This window comes from Spinacia oleracea, chromosome 4 (assembly GCF_020520425.1).
Source record: "Spinacia oleracea cultivar Varoflay chromosome 4, BTI_SOV_V1, whole genome shotgun sequence".
NCBI lineage: Eukaryota > Viridiplantae > Streptophyta > Magnoliopsida > Caryophyllales > Amaranthaceae > Spinacia > Spinacia oleracea.
In genome coordinates, this window is record NC_079490.1 from 94,044,444 (window position 1) to 94,059,676 (window position 15,233).

General features: G+C 37.1%; 1 protein-coding gene across 3 annotated transcripts in view; it reads right to left on the reverse strand.

The window, feature by feature from the left end:
- The window catches only part of LOC110798793 (uncharacterized), a 33,374-nt gene extending 20,985 nt beyond the window's left edge, over window positions 1-12,389 (reverse strand). The window contains exons 1-9 of one of the 3 annotated variants that reach the window (XM_022003984.2): window positions 11,698-12,389; window positions 8,424-8,562; window positions 8,252-8,292; window positions 6,746-6,839; window positions 4,540-5,732; window positions 3,455-3,595; window positions 2,381-2,453; window positions 1,352-1,391; window positions 1,091-1,163 (exon numbers count right to left, since the gene is read on the reverse strand). In XM_022003984.2, the coding sequence (XP_021859676.1) occupies window positions 1,091-1,163; window positions 1,352-1,391; window positions 2,381-2,453; window positions 3,455-3,595; window positions 4,540-5,732; window positions 6,746-6,839; window positions 8,252-8,292; window positions 8,424-8,562; window positions 11,698-12,020 (2,117 nt within the window). In that variant the 5' untranslated portion in view covers window positions 12,021-12,389. Of the gene's footprint in view, window positions 1-1,090; window positions 1,164-1,351; window positions 1,392-2,380; window positions 2,454-3,454; window positions 3,596-4,539; window positions 5,733-6,745; window positions 6,840-8,251; window positions 8,293-8,423; window positions 8,563-11,697 lie in introns of those variants that run through there. The other 2 variants (XM_056827495.1, XM_022003985.2) reach the window with 2 other exon arrangements.
- Window positions 12,390-15,233: the final 2,844 nt, after the last annotated feature.

The window sequence follows — 15,233 nt, forward strand, 5'->3', positions numbered from 1 at the left end:
GACATTATCAGACATTGATGGAAATATGTGTAAATCCTTGATACCCAATGATGTATACTTAATTAATACCTAGATTCAGCAACATAAATGATTTAGAATTCAGATTTTTTATTTTCTCTAGCCAGCAACAATTATTGTACACTCTCGCCGTCCCATATTACTCGCAACGGTTGCCCAGCACATGATTTTAGGTATATGATTATAGTGGGTTTTTTTATTCTTAAGGAGTATTGCAGTAAGTGATAGTGGGTCACTTGCTTTTTGATGGGCGGAAATGGGGGGTTTCTTTTTTAGGGCATGTTTGGTATAAACATAGGAAAGAAATAAGAAGGGGAAAGGATAGTGTTAGCTATTACCAATATTAGTTGTGTGCAATTGCATGGGTAAGGTTGTAGACGTCCAACCCCCCCCCCCCCTACCCCGCTTCTCGTGGGAGCCTCTTTGAGGCAATGGGGTAATGATAAAGATAATAATGATGAATGGTATACCTTAGGAAAGGAATCACTTGTAACAAATTGGGGATTGAGGAGGGTAACAATGTTGTTACCATTGGGTTGGGAGAGGTAACAAATGGTGGTAATGGTTGCCTTTAGGAAATGGATTGTGTTACCACTCCTCTCATACCAAACATTAGGTAATGGAAATAGATAAATGATTCCATTTCCATCACTTAAAAAATCTATGCCAAACTTGCTCTTAGTGTCTTTAGGAAGTAGTAAGTAACGTGGTTCCAAGAGAAGTGAGAGAAATAATAATTGAATTGAGGGTCCATGCCTCTTATACAAGTGCTGCAATAATCAAGGACGGAGGGAATAACAAAAGTTAATACTACTTCGTAATAATAATAAATTTTCAACATAAAATTATCTTAAAAGAAACCACATTGTGCAAAACATATACCATAGAGTTCGCAGAGGTTAAACCTGAGCAAACTAACCAGTAAGACATCAATGATTGAAGTCACAGAATACCATCCTAACAAGATATGCAATTGCAACAGCCTACTAGGCTACTACTACTCTACAATGATTTTATCCTGCTCCAACTTGGACAAGAAAAATACGCTGAAATATCAATCAAATTAACCTACCCTTCATATGGGGCCCAAGTAAGGGCTCTAATAGGACCTGTCTCTGCACTAAAGCACAGCAGAGGTCTGGCATCTGTAGACAAAAGCAACATATGCAAACAGTAAGGGGAAACTGGTTAGCTCAATCCCCCAGCTAACTTAGCCTACTGCAAGAAACTTAGATTGCAAATCACAAGAAAATTGCTGCTTTTTCTTTATTTGAAAAAAAGAGGGAGGGGTGGGTGATGACAAGAGCCTGAGTCAATCACTGATAGTATGTACCTTCAGACGGAACATCTACAGAAAACTTCCACAAAGCAACCTGCATACACATTTAAAATTAGACGCAGTGGCGGCACCAGGAAATATGTGTTAAGGGTTCGAAAATTTCAAATATTTGCCATATTTTTTGCGCAACACGTACATTAGCAGACTATCCAATCTAAACACAAAAATCTAGGATGAAATTACATTAAAAGGGAACTTTTTTTTATCATCATCTAGAGCATTAGACAATTTTCAAAATTTGAAATTAATTTAGTATGTACTAATATTATTTATTTAAAAGTTTAAAATTATTCTACTTTGATTTTTTCATTTAAATTGTGAAATAAAAGGGAAAGGTGTGAGAACAACAAAGTTTGGAAAAGATGGAAATAACAAAACATTACTCCAACCAAAACAAGAAAGAAAAATTAAATAGAACAATTTCTTTCGCTTTGGAAACAACCTCTCTGCAATTGCAGGGGTAAGGTTGCGTATACCCGACCCCCCCTTACCCCACTTCTTGCAGGAGCCTCTTTGAGGCAATGGGGTAATGATAATGATGATGAATTTCTTTCGCTGGGATTCGAAACCGCAACCATCTACACAAAATGATTGATGTAGGTTGGACTATTACAACCACTCTTCCAAGCATTCTTTTTTTGTCTAATTTGAACGCTAAATTGTACATAACTGTTTTCTTTCAGAGACCAGAAACTGATGAATGCTTTTTTTTATTCTTCTTGTTTTTTCCAGTATGGGTTCAGTTGAACCCACTGAACCCAGACCGGTGTCGCCACTGATTAGACGGAAAAATAATAAGAACTAAAGAACATACAAAAACTTGTAGAAGTAGTCTTCTATCCCTTAAGTCTGACTCACAGACAACTGGGATAGCCAAAAATCATAAACAGCCAATCGGGCACCATCCATTAAACAAACGAAGCCACTAAGGTGACGTCACATGGGAAAGAAAAATAAACGTTTAATGATAAGGTGAATATGCCTGACAACTGACATGTAACGCAGAATTGACTGAATTCCTACCACTCCATCATGGCATCCAGCCAATATCAAATCGTGTGGAGGGGAAGCTGACCATTCCACAGTCAAAGGCATACTGCAAAGTCGACAGAGGTTAGCTACAAGTCGGGCCAAAAAAGCCATGTACATGAGAAAAAAGTTACTTATAACAGTTCTAAGTTTTATTTTTAAAATAAAGAAGACGATTAAATATTCAGCAATACGAATAGCAGGAACACCATCTATCTACAACAACAACTAGCCAGCTTGGAAGCTTGTGTCGGGTGATCTAATTTAGAGAAAATAGCAAGTTAGATAGAATACAGACATGACGCAATTCTCTTTGCCGGACTAATGGATTATGTCATAAACTCCTTCACCCCCTACCCCACAAAAGATGATTGATAAATTATATTACAACATCAGAACATGTCAAATAGTTTCTTTTATTGGGAAAATTTTGGGAAATGGAGGTTCAGTTAAAAGACACGCGGTTCTACAAATAAGATGAACATCTGATGCTTAGTTTCCTATTACTCCTAAGGACGTCTAAGATCATACTCCCTATGTCCCGGAATACTCGCACCGCTTTGACTAGACACGCTTACCAATGCACAACTTTGACCACCAATATCTTTATTTACTTGTTATAAAATTTATAAAATATTAATATTTTGAAAAATATATATTAAGATGAAGCCAACAATATATTATATACTAACATTTGTTTTCATATACTAGAAATACAATAGGGTCAAAGTGAATTATGTGAAATAGTGCAAAAAGTCAAAACGGTGCGAGTATTCCGGGACGGAGGGAGTATGTAACAACAAAAGTAGAGATTATCTAATGCCACAGCAATGTAGCAAAACAAACACTGGACAATGAAATTAATTCTTTCAATTAAGTATGGTGTGACCATAACATTTACATGCAAAAGGCTTGAAACATGGATCTCAAAAGACATTAGATGTTTTTCGATTTGAGGACCCTCGAAGGCTAAAACATTTAGAACTCAAACATACAAAATTCTCAGTCATATAAAAAGCGTCTTAAGTCAATATATTTACGTGTATTGAAACTTCAGATGTGGCTCACCTCTGTCTATCACCATACTGTATTACGGAACATCGAAATACTGGCTTAAGTTTTGCAAAGCGAGGATCTCGAGGCACTGCACTCTTTGGATGTCGAGATGCATAAATACGATTAATTACTTGAGGAGAAGGAATATCCCACCTGCAATTAATGTAAGAGACGTAACTTAAAACAAAATTTACAGGAGCTGAGATCGCCATAGTTATTCAGTAATGTGGCACTGTAACAAACAGCAACACAGAAGGCTTTATTCTGGGTTAGGTCGGCAAGACACCTAAGACAAGGATTATAGAATGCATTTCACAACAAGAGAATATGACATGCACTTCAAAAAAACCAAAAAAAAGTCTATGACATGCAGTGGTTTGAGTCGTTTGACCTCATTAATCAGTAAAATCCACTTGAGAAAAATTAAATTTCTAGTAGAGGAAACTATCATCTAGCTGAGTAATATTTTTTCAGTCAAAAGTTGTGTACACCATAATAAGTACAATTTTACTTATGTGGCAAAGTTTTGTAACCACCATGCATGTCAGGCATTTTCTTTGCATTACCTCTTCGGCATAGTTAAATGAAGCTTTCTAGTTTGTTGAAGAAGTGTGTGCCACAGCAATTATAAGCCTCTTTATAGTGCTATTGACTAATCAAAAGAATTATAGCCAGAATGCCAGATTCAGTTTAGGTTCGGAGTCAAGTCGGTGAGACTCAAACTTTTTATTGGGCTTTAGTGTTCCACAACTCTTTTTAACCGTTGATTTGATGTATTCGAAATTGATGCTCATGTAAAATTCCCAACATGTAACTACTTTTTCTTTTGCTTGTGTGCACTAGCCACGCTCGGTTGTAAATCTTGCATGTCTTGAACCCTTGTCACCAATAGGCAAGAGCGCAATGAAAATTACGGCCACCAAAAAGTTGGACTAACATTTGGGCTTACCAAAACAGCAGGAGAAAGGGCAGGGGAGATAATAACAATGAAGAAATGAGAAATTAAGCCTTTTTAAAAAAGCTCATAAGAAATTGATGAATCCCAAAGACATCACTTAATTGTAAAGGCAGAGGAGGAGGAGACAGAGGGATCTTACACTTCCACAGATCCATTCCCAAGAACAACAGCAAGATAGCCCATTCTATGCTTGTTAACAGACTCATCAGCATTAGGAGGCCGCCATTTCACATCCCAAGCAACCTTTCCATCATGACCCAGGCACAAGACAACTCTAGGGAGAACAACATCCTTTAGGATATGACCACCAACAGAACCCAGATCTGAGAGATTCTCACCAACAGCATCTACTTTTGACACCATATTATCTTCTTGAAAGTAATATTCTTCTATACTTGCGAGAGAAGGTCCCTCACCCACGTTTTGAGTTGGTAAACCACTGTTGTCATGGTCTAAGTAATTACCTACTTTGGACTTGTTTTTCGACCTTCTCTTATACACTGCAAGAGTGCAATTCATGTCAGTTGCTTGCACTCTTTTATTGGTACGCCTTTCACCAGCTTCTTCCAGAACCACTGAAGCATTCGATAAGTTATCTTCAGTTTGGGAAATGTTATCCGTACTTTCTGGATACTCAATAGCAAGAGCTTGAAAAGATGGCCCTTCGGAATTGGGAATTACAGAAAATTCATCCATTGTACTCTTTTCATTACAGACAGCTTTCCTTTTCCTTTGCTTTCCCTTTTTTGGAGAAGGGTCATTCATGATATTTTCATTCGCAAGAGGCACATTAAATGAATGTTCTGGAAGCTGAACACCAAGAGCCGGAATAAACTGGCTTTCAGTCTCAATCAAAGAATTCTTTATTGCACTTTTTCTGGTTTTTCCTCTGGGTTTCTTTTGTTTAGTTTCCTCCTTTGAAACCACAATAAGACATTTTTCTTTTGTTTTACTGATGGGAGTTAATATGTCCTGGGAGGCATGAGTGCTCAGCATTGTTTCATCAGCAGCAGGCACCTCTGATGTATTTTCTGGAAGCTGAATGACAAGAGCTTGACTGATTGGACCTTCAGGATCTTTTGCAGGAGTTTTCTCTATTGGATACTTTCTAGGTCTTCCTCTAGGCCTCACAGGTTTACTGACTTTACTCTCTCCCATGTTTGCAACCTTATTCTTTTGATATTTCTTTTTTATGCTTCCTAAAGGAGCTTGTATAACTTCCTTTTCTGTAGAGTTTAATAGACACCAAATCTGAATCATCCCTCTGCCATTATGTGGATCTCCTAGCTTGTGGTACGTTGAATCAGGAGGATGGGCAGCAACAGCAATAAACTGAGAGATGAGATAACATAAAAGAAAATGAGCCAGAGTCTGAGAATTACATTGTAAACACAACTTATTATTTTAACCGGTGCTACTGGTAGGACTTATGTCTTCAAAACAAGCATGCCATGGTAAATAAAAAAAAATCTTCAATGTTTTGGCTCCAGTGCACCAACCTCCTTTTGAATTTCATTGGAAGAAAACATGCCAGCAAATCAGTAGTTTATATTAAATTTTAAAACATTGAAGCAAAAAGGACCTTACTAAATTAAGAAAAACAGTAACAAAGAGAGTTAGCCGACCCCAAATCATTTTGAGACTAAGGCTTTGTTGTTGTTGTTGTTGTTGTTGTTGTAACAAAGAGAGTAAAGAAATACACAGCGACAGCTCATGAAGCCAGCATCATTCAAGTTAATTAGCTTATGATGCCTGAGTGAAGATCTTCCAACAAACAAATTCGGATGCGTATGATTGTTTGGCAAAACCTCGAGCATAAAAATTTGAAGCAATACCAGCCATCAAACAATCAAACAAATATCTACACATCTACTTCCTCCGTTTCACAGCAGATGCATTGTTTTGACTTTTTGCACAATCACTTATTAACCTGGACTTCTTTTTTATGCTAGTATATTAAAAATAAATATTAACATGTAAAAAGTTAGAATAGCTTTTAATGTATAGTTTCAAAATATATAGTTTATATATATTTTTACTAATAGATAATTAAAAAAACATTGGTAAAAGATGGATGTTGATAAGTGTGAAAGTCAAAAGACTCAAACCAGTACATTTACACTCTATTGTGAAACGGGGTTAGTACAAACTAGGGGTGAGCAGGACCGGGTTCCCTGTCAAAAATCTGCGAACCGGCACCGAAACCAGTAAAATCTTACAAGAAATAGAACTGACACCTAACTTGTTTGCTTCCTACATCAGTATAAACTAACATGAGAAGGGAAACTTTACAAAGGCAAATTTGCAAGAAATGAAATCGTAAACTGGAGACTAAATGCTATTACCTCAATTTTTGTACCAGAGTCTATTCCTTGATCTGTCCTGGGACACCAATCCAGTGACCAAACTAGCCCACCAACATATAATACAAAATCTTTCCTGCAACAAGATAAAATTTAGGGACAACTCTAGCATATTTACCAAGCACTATTGCATATATGCAGGAACTGTGGCATGAAAAGGCATGCCTAAGGCGCTATGCATACAGCGGGATTGCTGTTATAGATCTAGGCTAGCAATTTTACTGAGGGGGAGTATGACTAAGTGAACTGTGATAGATTCAAGTCTTCTATTGAAAAAAGTATTAAAATTTCCAAATCTTTAATACTAAAATAGTATAAATGCTATGGAAACAGAATCGATAGTTGTAATGCTATGAATTAGCATAGATTAGTAACCAAAACAGAGAGATTATGGACATATTAAGAAAGCTAGAGGAAGGGTAGTAAGGACCCACACCATGTTTACGCTCGAGGACAGCAGGACCCCTATCACCTTAGAGAAATTCATGCCTTTTCTTACCAAAAAATAATTCATGCCTTATAAAACTAGCAATGTGTAACTTTATGTAACAGAAATATGTTATAGATTTGAGATATCTTGAATTATCAGAAATTCAATTTATAGTCAAATAAAGAGCAGTAATATTTCAAATCTCTTTGTGTGTCTACAAGACTTCATGTATTTCCTATATAAAAGTTTGTGTATAATAAAAATTTTATTCCTAAACATGTGCTAGATTGACATACTCAACAATTTTGTTATACAAAAAAAATCGTTATTTTCTAAGATGCTAAAGCAATATTCTTTCACGCTCTAAGGTTTAATAACAACCAATAAGGAGATTGCCTTCAGTGGGTCCACATAGGTCCAGAAGAATGTGGCCAGACCATAGATCGAAAATGCGGTACCGGTCGCGGTCGCGGGATCGTACGCTGTATCTCGATAACGGAAATAATGCGTTAGTCGCGGGCTGCGTCTCGGTTATCGTGGTAGGAATTTGAAATTTGAAAGAGGAGCCCCATGTCAGCCCCACTCACCACCTACCCTAGTCCCCTCCCCTAAAACTTACACTTGGCATAATTAAATGAATTCCTTTGTCCACCTTCTCTCTCCTCTCTTGTTTCAGATGTGAAAATTGAGTTCTCTACTCTATTTCAGTGGAGTTTCTTGATTTCTTTCCTTTTCCCTTTCTTTTTGTCGAAAATATGGGAAATTCGGCTGAAAACTGAGTAGATGTGATCATGTGAGGCTAATAACGTTTAATGTGGACAAATTGGTTCTGATCGGTTGAACCGACGAGGTCTCGCCTTTTTCAAAAACACCTTTACAAACCGGGATATATCGTATCGCCAGCCTTCAGATCCTAGTTAACTTAACTCAGGCGATACAGGTAAACTCGGTCAAGTTTTTACACCATGGGCCAAACTCTTTCATTTGGCGTCAATGGGGAAATTTTATTTAGGGACAGGCAGATTACCAAGGTACAAAGACTATTAAATTTAAAATACCTGGAATCGGTAGACAACACAGCATTGGGAACTTGTTCTGCCTGAAACGCAAAAGATAGAATAAGCACCAGTCAGTGCCAAGTACACAAAGTCAAATATTTGTAAATATACCTATACTAGATTAACAATGTAGTGACTAGTGAGTACAAAGAATTCTGTGAGTAACGATTACCTCCATATCACACTTTGGCACCATAGCAGCTGAAAATTGAGATAAAGTTATCTCATTATGAGCTTCAATCCCATGGGGCCGTCCTGTTTCAGACACAAAGCGAATAGTTCTCGGATTGTAATTGAAATATCGCCACTCACTGCATGCACACATATAATGTTCATGAAACAAAAACACAGTAAAGAGGAGGAAAGAAGTAGAAAATGTGTTCTCAGGGCATGACTCCGATTCCATATCCCGGTATCCAACTTGAAGCATAAATATTATATGGAGTAGTAAAAGGCACAACTCATTGATTTCCCAACTTGGAATTACTAAGGATTTGTAGATAAATTTCAAAAGAACAAGAACTAGGAAGAGGTTGAGAAAGGATAACCTTGAATAAGTATATAATATTTACTACCAAACAACTTGCATCATGTTCAGGAAGGAAGAGAGGTGGTGGTTAGCCTAAGAAAAATGTAATTTGCTAGATGTGATGAAGAAAGGATGGACGAAACAAAGAAATATATATCTTTTCTGCTTTTTGGACTTCCTATTTACAATAAACAGGATAGCTTTGTCCTCAAGAGTCCAGTCAATAGCTTATTTAGTGCTTCAATGCACAGTTGTTTTTCTTTTGTGAATTAATTATGATAACAGACAACAAAAATGAGTTCTCTATAGAGACAAAGTTGGAAATGGGGTGGAAGAGACAGTGAATAGGATCGAGAAAAAATCAAATGATGATAAGGGAAAATATAATTTCAGCTCTATTCAAATGTGCACGGTTTAGAATTCGCTTTCTCCTTAAATTCTTGATCGGTGATTTATTATACAGTACCAAGACATTGAACCCTGGTTACACAAGATTATCAAGGTGATGTCAAAAATAAATCACCTCATAGAATTTACCAGTTTACCTGCTTTCAACCAAAAAAGCCAATAACTAGTATCTTTCAATTCCAATTTCTCTACGAAAAAGAAGTTATTTATAGATACATAAAATTATACAGCAAAGGGGACAAGAAATCGTCCATCACAATCGAAAATGCGGTATCGGTATTGGTCGCAGTCACGGGATCGGTCGCGGTGTCTCCGGATATGATGCGATAGTCACGGACTATGTCGTGGTTATCGCAGTAGGAATTTGAAATTTGAAAGAAAAGTCCCATGTCAGCCCACTCACCACCTACCCTAGTCCCCTCCCTTAAACTTACACGTGACATAATTAAATGAATTCCTTTGTCCACCTTCTCTCTTCTCTCTTGTTTCAAATCTGAAAATGGAGCTCTCTACTCTAATTCAGTGATCCTTTTTTCCCTTTCTTTTTGTCGAAAATATGGGAAATTCGGCTAAAAACTGAGTAGATGTGAGGCTAATAACGTTTAATGTGGACAAATTGGTTTGGATCGGTTGAACCGACGAGATCTCACCTTTTTTAAAAACACCTTTACAAACCGGGATATATCGTATCGCCAGCCTCCAAACCTAGTTAACTCGGGCGATAAGGGTTAACTCGGGCAACTTTTTACACCATGATCAGAGCACTTTGTGGATTTGCAGATGGATACAATCCAACTAAAGCCCGAAAGACCAAATAAAATAATCAGTGGTTAGATACTAAAGCAGATTTCATTCCAATGTACAATAAACACAATGAACATGATATTTAGTCTTTTTTATCATTAGAATGACACAACGAACACGAGGAAATCCTTAGCGGAAGAAGACCTTTTCTAGATGGAATCGGCTTCAGCCAAGTGAAATAAAAACTTGAATTCTAAGAAATACATAGCAATCAATTCAGAACTTTCCAACTTAAGGAAAAATTGAAGCAATCACCCAAGGTAACGGTATTGATATACTGATATACCTCTTAAGGAAATGCAAAGAAACTCCCACACTACAGTATAAACTACTACAACACCGTCGCCGTCAATCTGGAATCCACTTAACCACCAACCATACATGCCAGTATACCACTTGCAACTTGGGTATACCCAGTGTTACCTAATACGGTCATTTACCCCGCTTACTACGTACTGAGTACACCAGTATTACGTTTTCCATATTAGTATTGTGGAACACCGAACACATTGGACTAGTTTAACATAGTTAGGTAGCGAATTGCGTACTCGTATGCGTACCGCGTACTGAAGCGTACTACATACTCCCTCCGTCCCTATAAGATTGCTCCATTTGACTTTTCACGGTCTCCAAAACACGACTGCGTAAGTAACTCTAATCTACATGCATAAAAATTATAAAGGGTGTATTCCGAAAATATATATTAAAACGAATCTAACAAGACCTCACATGACTATATGATTTTCTTATAGGCTAATGAGAATTCATGGTCAAAGTTTTCAAAGTTTGACCCAAAATATTGCAAAGGGATAATCTTTTAGGGACGGAGCGAGTACTTGGTAACATTGGGTATGCCCTATACCATTACAATCACCATATATACAAAATCAGGCCACAGAACCACAATGTCCATCAACTATTTTCATGACTACAGGGATGCATATGAACATGATGTTCCTCATTTCTATAACTCGAATATAAAAGAAATGTACCTAACAATCACATCTTGGTTCATGAACCATCCCAAACCATTACACCCGCCCAAACCCCCCGCCAAGAGCCACTTATATCAATCATAAATACAGCCACCACAGGCAACTTTATTTTATTTTATTTTTTGCGGCAAATGTGCCATAAAGGCAATAAAAATTACAAATTAGGGCGAAGAGATTCGAACCTGAGATCTATTGTACACAGACCTATTCATAGACCCTCCACTAAGTTGAGGCCTCATTGGTACCCCAGGTTACTTAATGCGTATACTACCACATTACCACATTTAAAAGATACCATCATCCTTAATATGGAAACATAATATAGAACTAGAGAAAATCAGCAACAGGGAAAAAAATAGAGAAGGTCTATCCCACTTTTGCTCCCTCCCAAAACAATAACCTACCCTAACTTTCCCCTTCGCATGGGCAATTTTTCTTGTATAAAAACATGTCTTTGATTTTCTAGTGCAAAATCAATCAAATTCCAACTGTTTCAATTCTCACATGCTCTATAATCCACAGCTTCGTCGAACTCGCTAAATTCTCATTACATCATCAAGCACTTACAAGTCCCCAATCTCTTAAAGTCTCAACAGTCAACATCCACCAAATTGGCAAATTCGTATATAATACTACTATTTTCCTGGAAATTCTTAACCAATTATACACATGTATCAAAATTACAAAAAAAAAAAAAATGAAGCAATTACCTCAGGAAAGTTATCGTAGAAGCTAGGCGTTCAATCTCAGCATCAACAAAACCATTTCCCCCTTCACCACAAAGCTTGTAGATCATATCAATTGCCCTAAAATGATTCTCAACACTATAATCAAACATCGACACTTTAACACCAGCATTATCGTCGCTCGTACTGGTAGTAGCAGGTGTACCCTCAATCAAAGGTGGTACAGCTGTTGCTGCTGCTGCTACTGCTGTTTCAGCTTTCCTTGTTTTTCGCTCTCCTCTCTTCTTTTTCTTCTTCTTATTCTCGTCGTTATCTGTTAATTGTTGGTGGATGATTTCGACCTCCATTGTTGTGGTTTCTTGAGGGTTTTAGGGTTTGCTGAATTTGGCGGTGCGTGGAGTTCAAGCGCTGCCACGTTGCGGTGGTGGAACTCAGGAGATTTTGCTCTTCTTCTGTCTGAAGTTGAGGTCAGAGGTTCGAATCGAGGCGGAGAAAATCATGAGGAAAGTTGAGATTAAGTTCGATAAGGCACTGGCCGATAGACAATGACATGTGACGCACTGGCAATACTCAACCAAACGTTTATTTGATGAGCCACTGGGCGATAGACATGTGACTCATTGAGTCGTTGGCAATACTCAACCAAACGTTTCGTCAATTACTAAGTATCTGTTTGGCCAAATTCCTAGAAAATCATTTTTGTTTCCTAGAAGTAACTTTGTAGAATGAAAATTCTAAGATAGTCATCATAAAATGATCATGATAGTGGAATTAATATGGACCACATAAATTGATTTTCTTTTATCTTTTTTTATTTTCTTTTATCTTTATTTTTTTTATCCAAAAATCATTTAATTGATGTTTGGGAAATATGAAAAATCAATATATTTATTTTTGTGAAAATCAATAAATAATTTCCAAAAATAATTAGGAAAATAATTTAACTTTTGAGTTATGTTAATTTATAGGTTACGTTCAATTCTCTCTCCTCTCCCTCTCATACGCCAGTGCCGGAAAATCACCGGCGAAACCATATCGAAGCGTGTTGTCACCATCTCATGCCCCCTACATCCACTCCCTTTCTCAACTCTTTCAGTACACCATTCCATGATTTCCATCATCTTCAACCTCTTCTCATCACTAGTAGAAAAATCGCCATGTGCTTCCCTCTAAGTGCGGCTCATTTAGTAAATTGGCAGCACTTGAGAGCATCAAAAATACATTTTCACAAGTGTGGGCTCATTTTAGAAAATTGGTAGCACCTGAGTTTAAGTGCGGGCTTTAAACTCAAGTGCGGGCTCATTTTACAGAAGAGCAACACAAAATATTTCCCAAAAACATATCATTTCCCGCTTCTCCTCCTTCCTCTTCTCTTCTCTGGTTATTGCTTCTCCCTAAAAACCGCTCTGAATTTCACCTCACTCACCAGAAAACCATTATCGATGAATCTTCCCAATCGAAGGTAATGTTTTCAATTGCATTGATAATTATCCAAAATTTGAGTTTGCGTTATTTCAGATATCGAAAGTTAGGGTTTTCAATTGGCATTTTTTTCTTATTCAGGAACAAGAACTACGAAAAAACTTATCAGTTTCTCCGCGCTCATCTTCTGATTTAACCACATAAGGAAGTTTTGTGAGCTTGAAGCTCGCTGCAGGTTATCATCTAATTTTCAATCTTAATTTCATAAATTCACTGTTCTGTTCAATGCTAAATTCGTTCTGATGGTGAGAATTTTCAGAAAAAATTGTAATGAACAAGCGTATGTAAAAACTGACCTAAAACTGTAATTTCTCCTTCAATAGTGCTAAACGGGTACTATGTTTCTTGGTCAAGTGACTTATTCAATGGCCGCTAGATTTACATTCTACATTTTTTTTTGCTTGTAATTTTAGGGTTCACCTGTTACTAATCAACCTAGAATGTAAGATGCAGGCACTCTGGTGATTCAGATGATGATAAAGGCAGTGTCTTGGTGAGTAGCTGCCTTTTTTTTCTTGGGGTTTCCGCTTCATTTGTTTCTTCTGCTTATATCTTGTATGTGAATATTTCTGATGTTTCTTGGAAGCGCAGTCTGGGGCTGGGTTCATTTTATCCCGTAGAACGTGCCTGAAAAGTTGCTACCACTTTGAAATTATCCAAAAAAGTGGTTCAATGCTTGATTGTTTTTGTTCGATTTATTTGGGCAATTCCTTGCTTTTATAAAACCATTTTCCAACTTAAAATAAAGGAATTACTAAAGTATTACCGCCACCGTGATAACGGTTAAGGCTATTACCAGAATTACGCAGCGGAATTAAATGTCAACTAACTTTTAAAAACCATAATTAATGAAACATTGAGGCCTCCTACAATTTGGAACCATAATGGCCCAAAACCCAAAGTATAAATAATTCAAACGTTTCAAACATAATTAAAATATGAAATAAAATAGTTTCAAAGAACGAAAGCATGCAACTCTCTCAATCATCCCAAGCCACATGATTTTGATCGTACTTGATCTACCAACCTGCTATATTAATCTACTCCCCAACAATGCAAGTGCAAATGATGGATCATCATAGGGTCATTAAGGCAAAGGCCATGACCAGAAACACACAAAGCACGTAGTCAACAAAAGCTGAGTACTTACAAGCATAGAGTAAATGAAACTAAAACATGCATCACTCACTAAGTACTAATCAACATGCAAAAGCCATATAATAATTACAACCAATCATGAATACAAGACTCGACACTTGACTCGACTCTTGACTCACAATTTAATTAGAATAAGCTTCGAACGGGCCAAAAGAATAATCCACAAGGGAAAAGGTGATGGGAGCCAACCATACACCAAATATAATAATAATAAAATCGGGCCATACCGAGTGTCGGGCCATACCGACGGAATTCCTGCGCATAATATAAATGAAACAACGTCTTGTATCATTAGTAGGAGTACGGGCTTTCCGGCAAGACTCCCCCCATTGTTCATACTCAAGGTATATACGTTCCAAGAGTTTTGAAGCTTGTTCGGGTTGCACTTTACGTTTATTAATATTTTATTCAAGGCGAACTCAAGACTCGACAATGTACACACATACAATTAATAAACGACAACCAAAACAATCTTATTTTAATGCTTTAAGACTTGTGATCAACCAAACAAGACACTTGTGATATTACTACCATGTTCCTCCTCACCAAAGTGAGACTCCACATCATGCATATTAACATGAGGGTTGTGCCCTTGCACGACAAATCCTAATTCATTTCATACATAAATATTCCCAACTGAACCCTACATGTGCGGTGGCTTACGTGAGCTAACCCTTCACATGTGGTAAAATAAATAGTACGACGAGGTACAAATAAATGGCTCAAAGTATGCTAGACATCCCGTACAATAGCATACAAATAATTAATCCATCCCTTGCATGTGAATTGAACCATACATGCATAAATATTGAACAACATGATTGACAATGAAATCCATACTCATAATAATTTCAACATGCTTGTTCAACAATTAATTCAATAAATCCAACATCACAAATCACATGCTCGTTCACCAAAAT